The sequence below is a fragment of the Phocoena phocoena genome, chromosome 2 (genome assembly GCF_963924675.1).
Source record: "Phocoena phocoena chromosome 2, mPhoPho1.1, whole genome shotgun sequence".
Taxonomy (NCBI): Eukaryota; Metazoa; Chordata; class Mammalia; order Artiodactyla; family Phocoenidae; genus Phocoena; species Phocoena phocoena.
The window spans coordinates 66,814,555-66,835,310 of record NC_089220.1 but is presented as its reverse complement, the minus strand read 5'-3'; the positions used below and the strand labels follow the sequence as shown (position 1 = coordinate 66,835,310).

The 20,756-nt window shown below is 38.1% G+C and overlaps 1 protein-coding gene across 1 annotated transcript in view; it reads right to left on the bottom strand.

Annotated features, from left to right (window-relative positions):
- Positions 1–581: 581 nt before the first annotated feature.
- HEATR5A (HEAT repeat containing 5A) overlaps positions 582–20,756 on the bottom strand; it is a 91,441-nt gene continuing 71,266 nt past the window's right edge. Inside the window, exons 26-35 of the mRNA XM_065871438.1 lie at positions 20,250–20,429; positions 18,327–18,546; positions 14,657–14,905; positions 12,827–12,954; positions 10,821–10,968; positions 9,697–9,969; positions 7,887–8,111; positions 2,522–2,676; positions 1,179–1,392; positions 582–889 (exon numbers count right to left, since the gene is read on the bottom strand). Of these exons, the coding sequence (XP_065727510.1) occupies positions 582–889; positions 1,179–1,392; positions 2,522–2,676; positions 7,887–8,111; positions 9,697–9,969; positions 10,821–10,968; positions 12,827–12,954; positions 14,657–14,905; positions 18,327–18,546; positions 20,250–20,429 (2,100 nt within the window). The remainder of the gene's footprint in view (positions 890–1,178; positions 1,393–2,521; positions 2,677–7,886; positions 8,112–9,696; positions 9,970–10,820; positions 10,969–12,826; positions 12,955–14,656; positions 14,906–18,326; positions 18,547–20,249; positions 20,430–20,756) is intronic.

The following is a 20,756-nucleotide window of genomic DNA, read 5'->3' as shown; positions in this document are numbered from 1 at the left end:
AAATAAAACCAATAGATGGTAAAAAGCCATGATATTATAGACACCAAATCTTAAGTCACACTGTAGGGCATTAAATAATTTGTACTATTACATATTTTAGATAATTCTAAACCAAGTTTCCTAAATAGCTTGCCAATCATTTACGTTGTTTGAGAAATCCAAGAAAGTCTAATACAATTATTGAATAAAGCCGAATTTTAAACTGGCAATCGAGATACAACATAAATGCAGATAATTTATATTAGAGTCAGATTTATATATGTCATAGTACTATGTGTGTATGGACTATTAGAAGAAATAAATTTTGCTTTTAAAGCAGTGGTTGGTTTTCTAAGTTTAGTTCTTTAGCACTTTATTGAAATTCCTGGCAAGAATTCTGACAGAGCTCTGTGATTTTATTATATGAAAGAAGGAAAAAAAGAAACCCACAAAAAATGTTAAGTTTGCTGTGACTTTTCAAAGCAATTTAAGTTAAAACAAACAGCCTCCAAGTGCACTTGTGTCTAAAATGCCACTTTTGCCCCCAAAGTGAAAGAAATGATCAAGTATTGTGTTAAGGTGCTTACTATTCAAAAAAAACATCAGAGGAAGTTGGTCTTTAATTGGATGCTTGAATTCTTTCCAGAGTTCTTAGTATGTTTAGATGTTGGTATCTTGAGTTTGACACTTTCTTGATTGCCCTTTATAGCAGCTTCAAGGCGGGCTTTCAAGGCTGGAGAGGAAGCCATTACACTTTTAAAAACTGATGAATACTGAGGCCCAATCTGCATGAGATTTTGCAAAGCAAAGTCATGTAGATTTCTCATTATGGAAGTTGCTGATCCCAGAGCATTCTCATCCAAAAGGAAGGAAATGAGGATGGGCAGAAGACAGGCCACCAGCTGAGAGCCTGGAAAGTAAACAAATGATGTAAGCCCCAGGTTCAGGGATGTAAATGTTTCTTATACACTTGATCTGGACATATTTCCCCCACTTGAAGGGAAGCAGTTCTTCCAGTCTCTTCTCCCAAATTAATACAAAACAGTATCAATACTGTTGATTAACATCAACACCTGCCTTTCCACGAGTGTGAAAATATAATGCTAAGTGACTAATGGGATGTTTTACATTTTAAATAACATTAAATTTCTGATTTTGGACAGATTCTGATTTAGTATGCATTTAGTGCTAGCACTTACGATGCTGTTCCTCAGCAATGGCTACCAGTGCTTCCAAGACCTTTATGCCTTCTTGAAAGATCTGAAGCTCAGTAGTGTCTTCAGGTTTTCTTTTGTCTATTTCCTGCAGTTTTTCCACGATAGAGGATACTAAAGAGTAAATGTACGGGTAGGAAACAGCTGGATTCGGATACTGAAAAATGGAAAGTAGGAGCTGATAGGTCTTGATTTGTACCTAATCAGAAAAAAGACAAAAATAGTGTAAACTGTAAATATAAATTTACATTTATATTAAAATGTAAGTTTTAATGTAAATTTTTAAAGTAAATTAAAAAATGTAAATGAAAAAAATTTAAAGCCTCCCCTCCCACACTTAAATTTATTTTATTTCTAATTTATCTTTAATTTTGGAAGTCCAAGCACTAACAGGTATTCAAACTTGCATGCTAACAGTGGTTGTGACAGCTTGGAGTGGGAATAAAGTGGTTAATTTTTCTTCTTTTGACTAGTTCCCATTTTCCCCCTCATTTGTCTCTCTATAATGTAAAAAATCAAACAAACACACAAACTTGAAAAATATTTTGGAGATTTTGGAAAATGTTTTAGATGAAAATCACATATATTTGATGCTATGAAGGTTTTAAGGAACCATGTCTGGACCATATTAATTATGTGTCATCACATACTGGAGGCACCACTTTGAGACTGCTACGTAAAGCTCCTGTTAGGCTAGAGGAAACAAACAGGACAGGAGAACAAAAGGAGATGACTATACAGCAAATATATAAACCATCCTTTATTCATTTGAATGATTATTTTTTTTCTGAGAGAAAATCTGGTTACTAAATTTTAGGAGTCTATTTGTGATCATGTGCTACAAAACTTATTTTGTACCACATAACAGCATAGGAAATTAATTTAGCAAATAAAAGGGCCAGAAAGGAATGGGATTAATTTGTATATGCTGCTTTTGAAATAGGTCCCATTATTTTACAGTCATATACTGAAGGCACATGCTAGAGTCTTCCTTTCCTTTTTTTTTTGAAAGGAAATCCACTGAAGTTCTAGGGATATATCAATTTTAAGATGCCCCTATTTCAAATTTAGGTTTTTTTTTTTTTTTTTTAATTTTTTAAAAAACATTTTCTTTATCTTTCTCCAACTAACTACATTCCATCCTCAGGCCCAAAACACAAGACCATTATTATTTGACTTTGTCAACCCAAGAACATGAATTAAATCCAAACCTAAAAATAAATTTCAGTCTGGTACTTTCTGTTGGAATCAACAAAATCATAAGGAAAAGTTTTGCAAAAGCCTAAACATGTTCCTATTACAAACATCTATCTTCTAAACACACTTACCATAGGATCTTTTATCTCAAGAGTAGCCTTAAATTTCTCAATACAGCGCTTCTGAAGGCATGGGATCGTAGTTACTTCTGGACTGGTAGACAAAGTAAATACTGTGATAGCAGTAAGCAGACTGACTTCATCAAGTTCTTGGTGTGTTCCAGCTACTAAAAAGAAATAATCTATGAGAAACAGATCCCAACACTGTCATATTTACTCTTATATACAGCTGTGAAGCTGTCTCTAGTTTGGTAGTAATTTCTTTTGTGTACCTAAGGATTACAGACAGTAATACGGACTGACTGACTAAGAATCCTGGCAAATGCTGTAGCTTTAAAATATGCATTTTAAGTAATTCTAGAGTCAAGAATTACCAAAGAAATTACAGTCTTCATAAGTAAAGACATCAGTAAATACTTATATACATTTACTAGGAATATGCATTAACTAGTTATGTGACCTTGGATATTTAACCCCATCTTCAGTTTTCTCATCTGTAAAATGAAAGTAACAGTACTTAAATTTATAAGGTTATGAGGATTAAATGAGTTAATCCTCGCAAAGCATTCAGAATAGCATGTTGCACATAATGCTCAATATAAATTAGCTGTTATATTATTATTTTTATTGTGGAGAAATACAGAAATGCTTGGACAGTTGTTTTTTCTTTGTTAAGTTTAAAGTATTCATATTTTGATAATACACGTGTCAAGCGAAAATAACTTAGCACTTTGTTTGCTACATATACCATTTCTTAACAGTACAGAAAAATTTGAAAATATCTGTGTGTGCCACAATCATTTAAAGGAATTTTCTACTGGATGTAATTTACTTCATTTCCCAAAGTCATACTCTCATTAAATAATTTTAATGAACCTCTTGTGGAAAAATCAATGTTATTTGAAAAGGAAAAGTTGTGGCAAATTCAACTCATTAAATTGTGTAAGAATGGATTACTACTTATGAAAAAAATTACATATATATGTAGAAGGTTTGGTAACATTCACTCATCAAATACTTAAGAAACATTTTCTATGTGCCAGCACTCTTTTTGGCACTGAGAATACAATTTACAGAGAAGATACAGAATATACCAAGAAGTAAATAAAGGATTTCAGCTAGTCACAAGGTCTATGAATATAAAAAATGTATTAAGAGATAATAGAAAGCAACCCAGGAGTTGCTACATTGGGCAGTCTGAGAAAGGTTTAGGAAATTAGTGTTTGAGCTGACACCTGAGACACAGCAGCAATGAAAGCAAAATACTATGGATGGGTAGGATTTATTTTATAAAAATAATTTGAATAATTTTAAGGTAAAATAGGTGCATGGTTAACATTTAAATTATGACAGTATTATTATAAGCACTTATAGTTAATCCTCATTAGCATCGTGAGGTAGGTACACTTATCTCCCCCATTTTATGGATGAGAAACTGAGGAACGGAAATTCAGTCATTTGCCCAAATCACACAGTTAGTAAGGCATTCAGTTTAATTCCAGAAAGCATACTGTTAACCATGATGCCATAGTGCTTCACATACAGCCAAGTTATTCTTAGTCATTTATAGCAACTTGAAACTATAATAGCTAGTCTGTTTAGTAAAAATGTCTTTTTATTCTCCGTAAGATAAAGTTCTCCTGGGTTCCTCTTCCCATTTCTTCTAAAATTCCCTTATTCTCCCAGCCCTGCCCAAATTCCATTATACCCATTCTCTTTTACCTACAATAGATGCAAGGTTCGCTTAGCATTAAGCCCCATGGAGAGGCCTATGTGGTAAGGAAATGAGGCCTCCTGCTAACTAACAGCCAGTGAGAGACTGAGGCCTCTTACCAACAGCCATGAGCGAGTCCCCTTGGAAATGGGGTCTTTAGCTGTGACCCTGGTCAACATCTTAACAGTAACCTCAAGAGAGACCCCAAGACAGAACCACCCAGCTATGCTGCTCCCCAATTCCTGACCCTCAAAAACGGTCAGGTAACAAATGTTTGTTGTTTGAAGTCACTAAGTTTTGGAGCAATTTGTTATGTAGCAAATGTTTTCCCTGTCAGCTCCTTCCTTAATTCTTCTCAGTAGCTAGTCCAAATCCTCAGTGTCCTAACCTCATTCTCTGACAGACAACAGAAAACCATCTGTGTGTGTGTGTGTGTGTGTGTGTGTGTGTGTGATGAAAGAGGCAAGCTCATCATAATTCAACCTAACAACTTACGCCTATTACTTTCCATCCATACCTCCTTTCCTCCCTCACACTGGCAGACTCATCCTTCTAAATGTGCTGTGAATTTTTTTCCTTTCTGCCTAGAAAAGGGATGCTGCTTCCCTCCCTAATAGTTCCAACTCCAACCCAGTTTCCACCTTTTTTTCCCCATAAGCATGAACTCATATTACAGCCTCATCTAAAAAATAAAATAAAATAAAATTCCTTGACCCTGTATCTTCCTTCAGCTTTCTCGTCTCCCTGTCGAGAGGAGCCTGTACTTGATCCTTCCCCTCCCTTACTCCTCTCTTGTACCTCAACACTGTGAGCGTGATCTCCACAGCGTATTTTACACTGCTGACCACTCTCAAGTCATTAAAACTCTCTTTTCTTTGGCTTCTGTTTCTGCATTATATTCGGAATCTCCTCCCATCTTGTTGCATAAACCCAAGTTAGGTGATTTCAACCATCCCACTGACCACTCCCAAACGCATGCAGTCTAAAACCATCTCTAGCCAGACTTTCTTGAAGCCCAGACCGCTTCATATTTCATTCCACTTGATTATCCTGTAGACATTTCAAAAAAAAACTCACTATCTTCCCCTGAAAACCCTCACTTTGGTATTTCTGTTAAGGGCACCATGAACACCCAACTCACCTTACCCCTTTCAACTCCTAAACCAAACTATCAGTAAATTCTGTTAATACTTGCTAAACATTTTAGTTTTCATTATTTCATTCCTTGTTATCCTTACTGCTACTACCTTGTCTCCAACAGTCTTGCTTTTTTCTCTATACTGCTGCCAGAGTGAGTCTTTAGAAATGCAAATCCCATCACTTTACTCCAGTTTTAAGAACACATGCCTATTGAAGGCAGCCCAAATTACCAATCATGCCAAACCTTCCATTATCTGGCCCCACTTACCATCCAACTTCCATCTCTACTAACCACCATTCACCACCCTCTTACTCTTACCCCTCAAACCCACATTCTCTCGTTGCTCTACTTGCCGTCCCCAAATGTACCATGCTATTTAGGTCTGCTGGTCTTAGATCAAAATGTTGCACGAGAATCCTTTTCTATGATGTCCACGTGGAGAATGGAGAATGCCTTCTAATCCTTTAAGAAACTGACCGTTTTGAGAAGACTCTTGTGGTAGCTACAGAGGTGTAGCACTGAGCTCCCCTTCGTGAGGGCAGGTGCTGCCCAGCTGTGAGGCATGAGGTCAGCTGTTAGCTCCTCAGGGTTGGCCTCAGCCCCCGAGTTTGCTTGACTGAGATCACAGTCTTCAGGGGGCAGCCACATCTGAGGGAGTGTAGACACTGTTGTCCTATGGGAGGCACTGACAGGCAATATTCAGAGCCGCCCAGCAGGCATGCTGAGCTTTGCTGGATGCTGGTCCTGCAGCTTGGCTTCTTTAGCCCAAGACTGCTTTCCCCATTCCCTTCACAGGCGTTGTTCCTTAATAAGCCTCTTGCTCCCCAAACTCCATCTCAGCATGAGCTTCCAGAGAACCCTACTGTGACACTCTGCCTGATTCACTCAAACAGAGCTGGCTACTCTAACTTTTGCCAGTTGGTCTTTTTTTTTAAGTTTTTTTTTGATGTGGACCAATTTTAAAGTCTTTATTGAATTTGTTACAATATTGCTTCTGTATTATGTTTTGGTTTTTTGGCCACGAGTCATGTGGGATCTTAGCTTCCCGACTAGGGATCCAACCCATACCCCCTGCATTGGAAAGCAAAGTCTTAACCACTGGACCACCAGGGAAGTCCCTATCTCCTTTTTTTAATACTAGAAAGGCAGTGATAAATAAGACATTACTGTTGCCTTCAAGGAGCTCCTATGGTATTAATCATACCTTATGGCACTAGCCTCCCCTAGACTCCCAACTTTGGGCACAAAGTATGTGGTCAATAAATGCTAATTCAACTGAGACCTTTTTACCATACAAAACAGAATATGGTGAATTGTGATACTGATAAACAGAACAAAGAAGGCAGGGATAGGGACTTCCCTGGTGGTCCAGTGGTTAAGAATCCACCTCCCATGCAGGGGATGTGGGTTCGATCCCTGGTCAGGGAACTAAGATCCCACATGCCGCGGGGCAACTAAGCCTGTGCGCTGTAGAGCCCGTGAGCCACGACTAGACAGCCCTGCACGCTGCAACTACTGAGTCTATGTGCTCTGGAGCCTGTGCACCACAATTAGAGGGAAACCCACACGCTGCAACAAAAGATCCCATGTGCCACAACTAAGACCTGATGCAGCCAAATATTTTTTTTAAAAAAGGAGATAATTTATAATATGTCTAAACACTTTTTACAATTACCATGACATAATGTTGAAAATAAGACCTACTCAACAATAACAAAGGGAAAAACTAAGTTTAATGGATATTGAACATAATACTAGCTATCATTTATAGATATATGCCAGGTAAAAAGCGAGATGCTTTTCGCATGTTATGTTATTGCTCTAACAGTCTCCTGCAACACAATCTCCTTATTTTGTGAATGAGAAAACTAAGGCTCAGAGAAGTTGGATAACTTGTCTAGTCACTTAGCTAGTAGGTCCCGGAGGGACAGATCAGTCCTGTATTATATTTATAATGTATACCTTATGCAGTTTTCAGTACATTGTGCATATTAAAAAAGTTCTGTCAGCTAGACATGGATGATACTGTATTTTAAAATTAACATACTATTACATTTGAAGGTCTCTCACTGTCAACATACAGGCTGCCAGTCATTTAATTGCATTAACGTTAAAGATACTAAAATGAGGGGGCTTCCCTGGTGGCGCAGTGGTTGAGAGTCCGCCTGCCGATGCAGGTGACATGGGTTCGTGCCCCGGTCTCGGAAGATCCCACATGCTGCGGGGCAGCTAGACCCATGAGCCATGGCCGCTGGGCCTGCGCATCCGGAGCCTGTGCTCCGCAACGGGAGAGGCCACAACAGTGAGAGGCCCATGTACCGCAAAAAAAAAAAAGATACTAAAATGAGACCATAGATATTTTCTGTCTACGATACATATCCTCTAAACAAGTATGTAGTGAACTATGGTCTCCTTTAGGTGAGACTGCCAAACACGATCAAGTAAATAGCTTATTCTCAAAAAACTGTCCCTCTTGCTTTTTAAAACAAACTGAACAACTGCTTCCAAAGAGCCTAAATTACCTGGATCCCAGCAGTCAAGAACTGTTGTTAAAGCACTACGGAGAAGGTCAGTCCAAGCAGTATGGCTCTTTTCTGCTCGGGCCATGGGAGAAGATAATATTCCTTTCAGAGCCTGCAGGGAAGCTGCAACTGTTGAAGATAGCTGGCCCCCAGGTAACTTCACAGCAGTTTCTCTGAGGACTCCAATTGTGAGGTACAGTATAGTAGGGAGGATTGAGATGCTTCCTGTAATGTTTTTAAAAAACACTATTTCAGTCTATATACAGTTCCTCAAAGGAAATCACCAAATGAGTTAGATAATGTCAAAGATTTCTAGCTTTTGAGATTATTCTCCATTAGGGATTATAACTGTTAAGATAATTTAAATAACTTTAAGATTTTAAAGGGTGGATTAAATTTTGGTTATAATTGGAGATGTTATTTAAAGTATATCACAGTACCATTATCCATTGCTGTGTTACTTTGTTTTATTTGGTAGTTGACAAACATTGAATTTATTTTTACTTTTTAGTGTGGTAAAATATATGGAACAAAAAATTTACCATTTTAATCATTTTTAATAGTTCAGTGGCATTAAGTACATTCACAATGTGGTATAACCACTATCACTATCCATTTGGATTTTATATTAAACCCTTTTGAAGCAATTTGTAGTGAATCATTCAGTACAAAATATTAAAGTTTCCATGGCCACTAACTAGTTAAAAAGTCACTTTGTTTAAAGTGAAAGAGAAGAGACTAAAGCTAAAATAGTCAATTTTCCCAGAGGCTATCAATAAAACTCATATCGTATATTTTTGCCCCCAGTCCTCTGCTAGTCACTTTTTCTGCTACTATTGGTATAACACAGTGTGTGAGAACAAGGAATACAGGTTTAAAAGTCAAACTGAAGCTTAAAGTCATGTTAAAAATAGGACAGAATGTATGTAAGTTGGTCAAGACACATTTAAGCAGAAATATGCTTACCAATTAAGAAGTATCTATTAAATACTGAGTCCCTATTATGTACTAGAGGATACAAAATTTCACTGGAAACAAGACATATGTCTGTATATATATTTATCTTCTCTTTCTATAATAATCAATTACATATACCTCTATATGACACATAAAAACTACATATCTACATATGGAAGCTACACACACACACACAAAACAAACAAACAAAAAAAAGAAAAAGAAAAACAAAACAAAACTCAATATGAGCCAGAGTTTTTAGGGAAGCCTTCACAGATGAGGTAGGGCTGGAGCTGAACTTGAAAGGAAGGCAAAATTTTACGAAGGAGAGAAGGGGTGGGGTCATTTCGAATCAAGTAACACCATCGACAATAGTACAGAACAGGGATATGCATGAAGCCTCCTGGGTTTAAGGTTCACAGAAGGAATCAGGAGGCAGTTGTACTCTGCAGAGCCTTAAACACTATATTAAAAGCATGGACTTGATTCAAAACAGAACTGGATATGATGAGAAGCTTCTGTTGTCACTGAGGCAGGGAAAGTCCATTAGATACTGTATACCAAAAAATGCCTAAGAGCTAGTAATTGCCATCGATGGGTTTACAATATTCTCAACCATGGAAGAGACTATCTATGTAGAGTACATGCTGTCTCTGTATTTACTTTCACCCTTTTAGTAAAACAGATTACTAGAATGTAATGTTAACCTCAGAGGATTAAAGACCATATGCAAAGCTTTGGGGATCAGCATTTGTGTAATGAGGAAAAGATAAGCAACCATTACCTCCATTATCTATCAAAACCATTTCTCTCCTTCCAGGTCAAGTAAAGCAAATCAAACACCACAACATACCTTCAGGAGAGCACACTGCAGGAAGTTCAGAGAGGATAACTAATGCAGCGGAAACCAACCTACTTCCATCTTCTGACAGCATCTGTGGCTTTGTAGCTTTTACTCCTGGGCTACCTGTCAATTTAGGATTTAGCTCTGGGAGCTGTCTAACTAGAATGCATACACACAATTCCAGTGTTGCAAAGACCAAAGATTTCCCAGGCACAAGTCCTCCTGTGTCCTTGCCCTCTCCAAATTCTGGCAAGGTTTCTTTTTCAGCAGCCCCATCATCAACTAAAAGACAAAAAGAACAATGTTGAATAAATGCTTCAGGTTTGTTTTGCTTCTGGTAGATGGCAGTTTAGTTCATTTCTGTTGTAGGTAACACATTTAAATGGGTGAAGTCTTGGGTCTTAAAGAATGAAAGAGAAAGTTATGGAGGTAAAAGTATTTGTCTTCATGTGGACTTCTTATTGCAATGGATCAAAAGAAATCCTCGGTGACCTTCTCGGCCTTAAAATATTGTCTGGTTAACTCCTTGCTGTTAAGGTGTGAACCTGATAGCTAGAGCTCCAGCACTGACCTTACCACCTTAATATTGGTAGTGGCTGGGCAGAAAGATAGGAACTGAGGTCCCTGATGTCTTTAAGAAGCTGCCATCTCAGCCCAGGACTGCCAACTTCTGGACTTCTTTTAGATGAGAGAATAAGTCCTCATGTTTTAAATCTACTGTTATATTGGATTTTCTGTTATAGGTAGTCAAATGTAATCTTAAGTGATAAACTCACCAATGCCAAATTTGACTTGTAAATGAACAATTTAATCACTTTGCAAAACTTAAGTTATTAAAGAATTGTCAGTAGTTCTTTCCGTGTACATTGGTAAACACTTAAAAGTAAGTACTCAATCAGTATAAAGAATTTTTTTTCCTTCCAGGGCTGTTAAAATTCTAATTTTCCCAAGGAATAGTAGTTTAGCTACTGACAACATCCAAGCTAACATGTAGAGGCGCATGAGAGGATTTGAAGCCATACCTAGAGATTTGTACTATACACAACAGATTCTCAGAACGACATAGACACATAAGTAGTACTTTAAAAAATAATGATGCCATGTGATTAATTTGGCATTATAGGAACATTCACCTTCTGCACTTCGTCTTTTCTCCTTCACATGTTCTTGAGCTGCAGAGATAATCTGCCTTACCACTTCAAGAGAAGCCAGCTGAATGGAAGGTGATTCTCGGGTCAAAATTACTCGATGTAGTACATTCAACAACTCGATACCCAAGTCCTACCACAAAAAACAGGTGAGACTATATGGAAAATTACATACTTAAAAAAAAAATACCAATGTTAAATGCCATGACAAAATTCAGAGAAAGAAACAATGGTCCATAAAAAATAAAGGTGTTAGGGCAATAAAGTTATGTAACACTTGCTCCACTTTAAACCAATTCCAGGTTGGTTTTTGTCCAATCTTGTGGGAGATGGCACTATGACAAAAGATCATTTTCACACAGGTCCTAAAGTGGGAAAACAAACGAGATTTCTAAAACAAGATGAAAGATGTGGCTAAAAGTATATAAGGACTGCCATGTAGATTCCTAGATTTATATTAAGGTTTTCTAGTACTAATAAAGAATGATGGCGAAGTATGACATTAAAAGTGGTAAGTTATTAAGCACAGAATGAATATCTCTCTAAAGAATAAAATACACTGGACAAATACTATTTCATTTTCCCCTTTTCTTTTCTATTGGTTACTCTGGTGGCTTTCTTTAATCTTTGAAAATAATAGTAAAACTGTCATTATGATACTTTTTTTTTTTTAAAGATGTTGGGGGTAGGAGTTTATTAATTAATTAATTTTTGCTGTGTTGGGTCTTCGTTTCTGTGCGAGGGCTTTCTCTAGTTGTGGCAAGCGGGGCCACTCTTCATCACGGTGCGCGGGCCTCTCACTATCGCGGCCTCTCCCATTGCAGAGCACAGGCTCCAGATGCGCAGGCTCAGTAGTCGTGGCTCACGGGCCCAGTCGCTCCGTGGCATGTGGGATCCTCCCAGACCAGGGCTCGAACCCGCGTCCCCTGCATTAGCAGGAAGACATCCAACCACTGCGCCACCAGGGAAGCCCCTATGATACTTGTTTTAACATACAGAATAAACAAGCAAAAAAAGTTTAAAATTTATTCAAGTACAATCCAAGTCAGGCAGGAGCCTGATTAATACTTTAAACCTAGTAAACGATGGTAGTAATAAGTTAAATAACTGTCTGTATAGAAAAGAAATCATACCATCCCACTTTTCTTAACATCCAAGAGTCAATTTAATATACAATTCAATATACTGGTAGTACCTGATGCTAAGGGTGCCTGCCCAATACAGAGCTGCTCTTGGAAAAGCAGTTAAAGGAAGTGCCATTCTTTGTACAGTGATCTTTTTTTTTTTAACATCTCTATTGGAGTATAATTGCTTTACAATGGTGTGTTAGTTTCTGCTGTATCACAAAGTGAATCAGTTGTGTACAGTGATCTTTTTTTTTTTTAACATCTCTATTGGAGTATAATTGCTTTACAATGGTGTGTTAGTTTCTGCTGTATCACAAAGTGAATCAGTTGTGTACAGTGATCTTTTAACCATGGTCACAGCTGGGTCTGATATTAGTGTCTGACTCCACCTAGAGACTAGCCAGTCGTCTCTTAAAAAGACTTGGATAGAGAACTCAGCCAAGAGGAATACTATGTAAATGACAATAACTATGTGAACCAAAAAGAAACTCTCTCAGGGAAATGGGGTATAAGATACAGGTATATACGAAGAGCAGGGTGCACTGAAGCGGAAAGAGACAAAGACAGTATGATACAGAACCTTCCTATCACTGCAAAAAGTTCACATGCTACACGGAGTGGTTGGCTGGTGGCAGCAGAAATAAGTGCGACAGAAGCAGAGACAGAAAGTGGCAGAAAGAGGCATGACTGCTCCTGGGTCAGCACAGTTGCTGATGCCATTTCAGTTCTGAGGCCTAGCTGTGCAGTTTTTTAGTTTCCTTTTTACTTCTCCGTGTTTACTCCCTATTCACTGTAGTAACCTGGACATGTTTCTGTTCCTGTTCCTTGACATGTACAGAAGCCAAACAAAAAACAAGAAATCACCTGATCACTGCCAATTTTAGATCTGGGCCAAGGAACATCTAGAAGGGCCTGTAACGCATGTAAACAAGCAGTAATGCTTTCCATGGTTGCATCTGAACGTAAGGAACACAGAAATTCCACACTGATTCCTGTAGAAAGCAGAAAAAGAGAACGAGGCTTCTTTGAGATTCTTAGTTTATGAAGTTAAATAATTTTGTATTTTGATAAGATATACAAATGAACTTAGCAAAAAGATAATGCAAATAAACCACAATGAATTTAAGACTAAACAATTAAGTGATAAGGCAATCTCTTAATAGTTTGTTTTTATCAACATGTCACAAATAATAATCTCAATTAGGCTTGCACACTACTGCAAAAATTACAATAAAATTGCACCAGAGAATTTAACATGTAGAGTTTCATAACTTTATTTTGACTAAAACTTATTGAGTGATTACCATGTATCAGGCGTTGCACTTTAAGTATATCATTTCACTCTCACACTATCTGAGAAAGTAGGTACTATTATTACCACTCCTTTTTTTTTTAGTGGTACGTGGGCCTCTCACTGTTGTGGCCTCTCCCGTTGCAGAGCACAGGCTCCAGACGCACAGGCTCAGCGGCATGTGGGATCTTCCCGGACCGGGGCACGAACCTGTGTCCTCTGCATCGGCAGGCGGACTCTCAACCACTGCGCCACCAGGAAAGCCCTATTACCACTCCTTTTAAGCACACAGAACTTAAATAGTTTGCTAAAGGTCCATTACAATGGGGCACACCAAGAATTTGAACTGAGGTAATTGTACTGCAGAGCTTATGCCCTGCCAGTCTTCATTATATAAAAGTTCATTTTTATCTTTAAAAATTTTCTTATCTAAAAGAAATATTTATTTATTTGGCTGCCCTGGGTCTTCACTGCCTCATGCAGGATCTTCGTTGCAGCATGCAAACTCTTAGTTGCGGCACGTGGGACCTAGTTCCCTGACCGAACTAGGGACCGGACCCGGGCCCCCTGCATTGGGAGCACCCCCTTGCATTGGGAGCGTGGAGTCTTAGCCACTGGACCACCAGGGAAGTCCTAAAAGTTTGTTTTTAGAAAGCTCTCATCTCAAGGCAAGCAAAAACAAAATTTTAACATACCCAAGGATATAAGAAATCCGGTCATGTTTGGCCTGGTAAGGAATAACAGAAGCTCTATGAACCATAAACCTTACTTAATCACTTGCCTTTATAACTCTCACATGTCACTTAATAACTTATTTATAGGTAATGATCTAATAACTTGTTTCCTCAGAACAAGGTAAGTATGAAAAATATTTATTCTAGAAACTCACTGTACCTAGAAAGATACTTCACTTTAAAAATGAAGTTCCAGGGCTTCCGTGGTGGCGCAGTGGTTGAGAGTCCGCCTGCCGATGCAGGGGACACGGGTTTGTGCCCCGATCCGGGAAGATCCCACATGCCGCAGAGCAGCTAGGCCTGTGAGCCGTGGCTGTTGAGCCTGCGCGTCCGGAGCCTCTGCTCCGCAACGGGAGAGGCCACAATAGTGAGAGGCCCGTGTACCGCAAAAAAACCCCCAAAAAACCATGTGGAAAGAACTAGGTTTCTTTTGCAAATTTTACATACATTCAACTCGATGCTAAAACCAGCCTGTAATGGCATTCTAGACTTAATATAATGAAATTTGCAATTTTATAAGATGTATACAAGCTTACTCACTTGTATACATCAAGGCTATCACTAATGCCTAATGAAGAATGAAGTAATAGCCACCAAGAGCTGATAGGCAGGGGGCACAATTCAAGAAAAACTCTGTAGGGTCAGAAGCTAGTAAGGTCTTTTACTGACCTAAAATAAGATGGAATCTCTCAGTGTAGACATCCTCAGGGGACTTTACTGGAGCCCCAGATGATGACCCCTGACACATGGAAGTTGGTGTTACAGGCCTTGAGAGATTAGGTGCTCCCTCATCTGGGTCAGCAACAACAAAGCCTGTGCTTGTAAGCCACAGTGCTGTAGCGTGGAGGATAAACGCCCAGGAGTTGTAATAATGCGATTTTGCATTTTCACTAGTCTCTGCTGTGTAGAAAGCACCACCTACAAAAAAGGGAAAGCAAACAGTGTCAGGAGGAATAAATGAAGAGATTAGCTCACACTACATTTTCCCTTTTATCTGTTACAAGATATAGACCATTTCCATCATCCCAAAATTTCCTTTGTGACCCTTTCCAGTCAGTCCCCTACACCTCAAGGCAACTACTTTTTTTTTTTTAATTTATCCATTTATTTTATTATTATTATTTTTTGGCTGTGTTGGGTCTTCGTTGCTGCGCAGGGTTTCTCTAGTTGCGGCGAGCTTGGGCTACTCTTCATTGCAGTGTGTGGGCTTCTCATTGCTGTGGATTCTCTTGCTGCAGAGCACGGGATCTAGGCACACGGACTTCAGTAGTTGTGGCACGAGGGCTCAGCAGTTGTGGCTCGTGGGTTCTAGAGCACAGGCTCAGTAGTTGTGGCGCACAGGCTTATTAGTTGCTCCTCAGCATGTGGGATCTTCCCGGACCAGGGCTCAAACACGTGTCCCCTGCACTGGCAGGCAGATTCTTAACCACTGTGCCACCAGAGAAGCCTGGCAACTACTTGTTGACTTTTATCACCACAGACGTTTTGCCTGTGCTTGGACTTCACAGAAATGGAAAAATATCCAGTATGCACTTGTTTGTGACTGAGGTTTTTTTTTTTAAATAAATAAATTTATTTATTTTATTTATTTATTTTTGGCTGCGTTGGGTCTTCATTGCTGTGCACAGGCTTTCTCTACTCTTCGTTGCAGTGCATGGCCTTCTCACTGCGGTGGCTTCTCTTGCTGCGGAGCATGGGCTCTAGGCACACGGGCTCAGTAGTTGTGGCACACGGGCTTAGTTGCTCTGTGGCATGTGGGATCTTCCCGGACCGGGGCTCGAACCTGTACCCCCGCATTAGTGGATTCTTAACCACTGTGCCACCAGGGAAACCCCTTTTTTTGATGTTGGCCGTTTTAAAAGTTTTTTTTCGGGACTTCCCTGGTGGTGTGGTGGTTAAGAATCCACCTGCCAATGCAGGGGACACGGGTTCGAGCCCTGGTCCAGGAAGATCCCACATGCCATGGAGCAACTAAGCCCAAGCGCCACAACTACTGAGCCTGTTTGCCACAACTACTGAAGCCTGCACGCCTAGAGCCCGTGCTCCGAAACAAGAGAAGCCATTGCAATGAGAAACCCACACACCACAAGGAAGAGGAGCCCCCGCTCGCCGCAATTAGAGAAAGCCCGCACGCAGCAACCAAGACGCAACACAACCAAATAAATAAATAAAAATAAATAAGTTAAAAAAAAGTTTTTATTGAATTTGTTACAATACTGCTTCTGTATCATGTTTCAGGTTTTTTTGGCTACTATGCATGTGGGATCCTAGCTCCCCAACCAGGGATCAAACCTGCACCGCCTGCATTGGAAGGCGAAGTCTTAACCACTGGACCACCAGGGGAAGTCCCTGTGACTAAGTTTTTGTTTAACAATGTTTTCAGAGATTCATCCATGCTGCTACATTATCAATATTTTGTTATCAATGATTTTATTTCTCCTGAGCATACAACTGTTGGGTCACAGGGCTGATGTATCCTTACAACTTTATAAGAAATTTGCAGGCTAATTCTTAACTTTTTTATTATTATTACTTTTTGCGGTACGCGGGCCTCTCACTGTTGTGGCCTCTCCCGTTGTGGAGCACAGGCTCCGGACGCACAGGCTCAGCGGCCATGGCTCACGGGCCTAGCCGCTCAGCGGCATGTGGGATCTTCCCGGATCGGGGCATGAACCTGTGTCCCCTGCATCGGCAGGCGGACTCTCAACCAGTGCGCCACCAGGGAAGCCCCACTTTTTTTTTTTTAATCACAAAATATTTTAAAACAAATATGTGATGTGTATATGCATGTTTAGAAGGTGAAAGATTTATAGGATCTGAAGAGAAACCAGAGTATGTGTATGCATGTATAAAACAGATACCTATTTACCTATCTCCAAGATTAACATTTTGTCTTTCTTAAATCTCTTTCTTAAAAAACAAACAAAAATCTCCTAAAACTTTGTACACCGCTAATTCTTGCCTCTCCTTTTGTAACCACTTTCCTCAAGTCACTGTGAATCACTCTCATTATGGTCTTACACTTTCACTCTAGACGTTTGTATTCATAAATAATAGATGCTGTTATTTCTTGTGTGAGTTTCCTTAAAAGCCTCATACTGTGTGTATCCTTTTTAAACTTGCTTCCCCCCAACGCTACGTTTTAATGATTTATGTGTCATTAACATGTGCTGATAAATTATGTCAATAAATCAGTTTATTTCCATTTTGTTTCCATTTTTAATGCTATTGAAAGGTACAAAGTACAATAAACACTCCACATATCTCTTTGTGTATAATTCCAATTAAAATTCTAACAGAACTTGACAGGCTGACCCTAAAATTCATAGCAAAGAGTAAAAAAAAATAATAGCCATTTTGGAATAACATGAAAATTAAAAGCAGCTACCAAATATCCAATCCATAAAATGCAATATTAATAACTGACTATAAAATTAGATCCCTAAGGGAATCTAAAAAAGAGTAGATATATGTATATGTATAACTGATTCACTTTGCTGTACAGCAGAAACTAACACAACATTGTAAAGCGACTATACTCCAATAAAAATTAATTTAAAAAATTTTAAAAATTAAAAAATAAAATTTGATCCCTATCCTCATTCCACACACATAATATAAATTCTAGCTGGACTAAAGTCCAAAATGTAAAAAGCAAAACTGTAAAGCTTATATTTCTTTATGGCCTTAAGTTACAAAGAAGTATCAGGCACTATACAAAAACCATAAACAACTGATTATATTACTTTTAAAAAGGTAAAAGAAAGAGCAAACTACAGGCTGAGAGAAGATACCTGCAAGATATGGAATCACAAAGGAATAGTATTAAACATATGTAAAGGATTAATAAGTCAGTAAGAAAATGTCAAATAGTAGAAAATGGGCAAAGATTATGACTAGGTGATTTATGGAAAAATAAACCAATGAAAAAAGATTCCCAATCTAGGAAATAAACCAATGAAACTCTTTCATACTCATCAGATTGACAAAAATTATTAACAATGATAACACATAATGATGGGAAGATGTAGAAAAACAGAAGCGTGTTGCTGTTTGTAATGTATGTTGTTTGTATGCAATGTATGTTGCACATACATGGTTGTAACCACTTTGGAGAGCGATTTGGCAGTGTCTTGTGAGGTAAGACGAGCATGCCCTATGACTTAGAGATTCAACTTCAGGGTCTCCACCCTGAAGCAACTCTCCCGTGCTTATTCTATGAATGAAAATTATTCTGGGAAAATGTTTCAGATAAACATTACCTGCTAATGGAGAAATTTTGAAAATACATGTTATTGACTGTCATTCTAGGGATTATGTAAATATTTTCCCCCCTTACCTTCAACAGGAAGCTGGGAAGCAAATTCTGAAGGCAAAGTTAGGAGAGCAAAATCCTGAAGCGCAGCAAGCCAGAGCCTACTTAATGTGCCAAGATCTGCGTGGACTAAGTCAAGCAGCCCGTCTGATGAAATCGACCCGTTTCCGACACTCTCTTCTGAACAGGTAGTCTTCAAAGGTTGTTTGTGGTTTTTATGTCTTTCTACAGCAATTATGTAGACCTGTATAAAGGTTACTTTATAAATAGGAAAATCTCGTACCCACTGAAAAGGTGTTACAATATTTTTATCTTGCTGAAGAGGCAGACTTACCTTGAACCTGCCTCCTGGACTTAAAATGCATTGTGATACCAAGAAGGTATACATATGTAACCACACACACAAAACTAGGGTAGAAAGATCCAAAAGCATTATCTTCAGTGAGATATATTAGGGATAATAAACATTTGACAAATATGCTGCCACCTTGCAGTTTACAACCATGACAGCTATAATTAAATGATCATGGCACTCTTTTTTACTAAGCCTAGACATGGCCTTGTAATCCATTTCAAAATATGGCTACAGGCAGCCATCTCTGAATTGAAATAAGCTGAATATCTTCTTTCAGTGTTACCACTAAATTACTATAAAAAGTTTAACTATATAGATTTAACATGGACTATAGAATGTTAAAGTATTCAACATTTTACATAATGTGTACTATCTCTTTATCCATAACTCCAAAATCCAAAAAGCTCTGAAAAATCTAAGTTTGTGGGTAAATCAATCTGGTGGCAAAACACAAAAAAATTTATGTGAAGCTATTTATACAGTGTGAATATTCAGACATTTCACACAGATATATTTAAGTGTTTGATTACAGATTCTATGGTATTGTCCCAGACATCCTAGATGAATACATGAAATATGCATCCAAATTTTAAATCCCAAATATATCTGGCTCCAAGGATTTCAGATAATTATGGACCTCAATTACATGGAACTTGTTGGCTAGTCATTACTTTCACTAAGGAGAGAATAGGAGAAAGTAATGGCTTAAGCAAGAGTATAGAGTTTCAAATTATTACAAAGAACACTATATAAGCACAGAGTAATTTATAAAATAGGTTACAGAAATTACAGAATCTCTGTTTGCTCTATTAAAAGCATATGTTTAAAGCATTTAGAGTTGACTGTTAAAGATCATTAGATCCAACTTATTAAATCTAGGCAGAACTACTTCCTGAGATTTGTCAATACTAAATAATGACAAAAATAGACACTTTACAATCTTCTGATTTTAATTAGCCCCACTGAAGGAAACCCTTTCTTATATGTTGGTTAATTCTCTCAGTTGCAATCTGAGACTATATACTTCATTAAAGTGATATATGAACCAAGACTGGCCAAGTCTGGTAACTGCTGAAGCTGGATGACGGGTATATATGAGTACACTGTACTATTCTATGTAAACATTTCCATCGTAAATTTAAAAATTATATAGCTTTCTTCCTGATTAGAAAAGTAAATAAAGAACAGTTAAGCACTTCCCTCTAAGATTTCTCTAATCTTAGGAAATAAACCAACTTAATATTCAAGTCACTTTATGAAAGAGCACTAAAAAATATTAACATATGTATTATAGAGTTGATAGAATATATGAGCAAACCCACATTTCCAATAATTCAGGTTTCAATAAAAGTTGATTTCCATTGGCTATTATTAATTTCTCTCATGACTGCCCCTGCTTAAAGCAGCAGATAACAGACAACAGAGGGCACTTTAGAATCCTTGGCCAAAATATCAATTAGCATATAAATACATCTCATGTTGAAAGTCTTCTGTCAACCTTAAACATAGACTTATTTGTGTTTTAAATAGCTAACTTCAGTTTATGGCCTAAGATGTTTATTAACAACTTCCAAAATTCTAGAAGTACTAACCTCTGCCCAGGCTTTTAGCACAGCTAAGATCTCCATGGTAGAGGCACTTTCATTATATAAGTGACTTAGAGCTTCTTTTCCAACCTGAATTTTTGTTAATGATGCAACAAGCAACTGATGAACTCTTCGGAGATCATTAAGGTCACTTACAACTCCACTTGCTATCCAGGCACTGCAAACCTAGTTTTTTAAGAAAATCAAAGGTTATATTTAAAAATTATAAACACCCCCTTTGTGAGTTCAGCAAAACTCACCCATATCTCAGGAATCTGGTCATTGAAATCGTCTTGCTATCAAGAAACCCCAAGGGATACTGCTGATAATGATAGTCAAAGCCAGCATTTCAAAAGGGAATGAAGTCTTAAGGTTGAAGAAAGGAAACTGTGCTAGTAAGTATATAAATCAGAGTTTCAGATGTTATTAACACAGTGAAATTAAGCCATGAAAGGCATCACTTTCATAAATGTTTGGATTAACATCTGAATTATATCTCCAATCTTGACTATT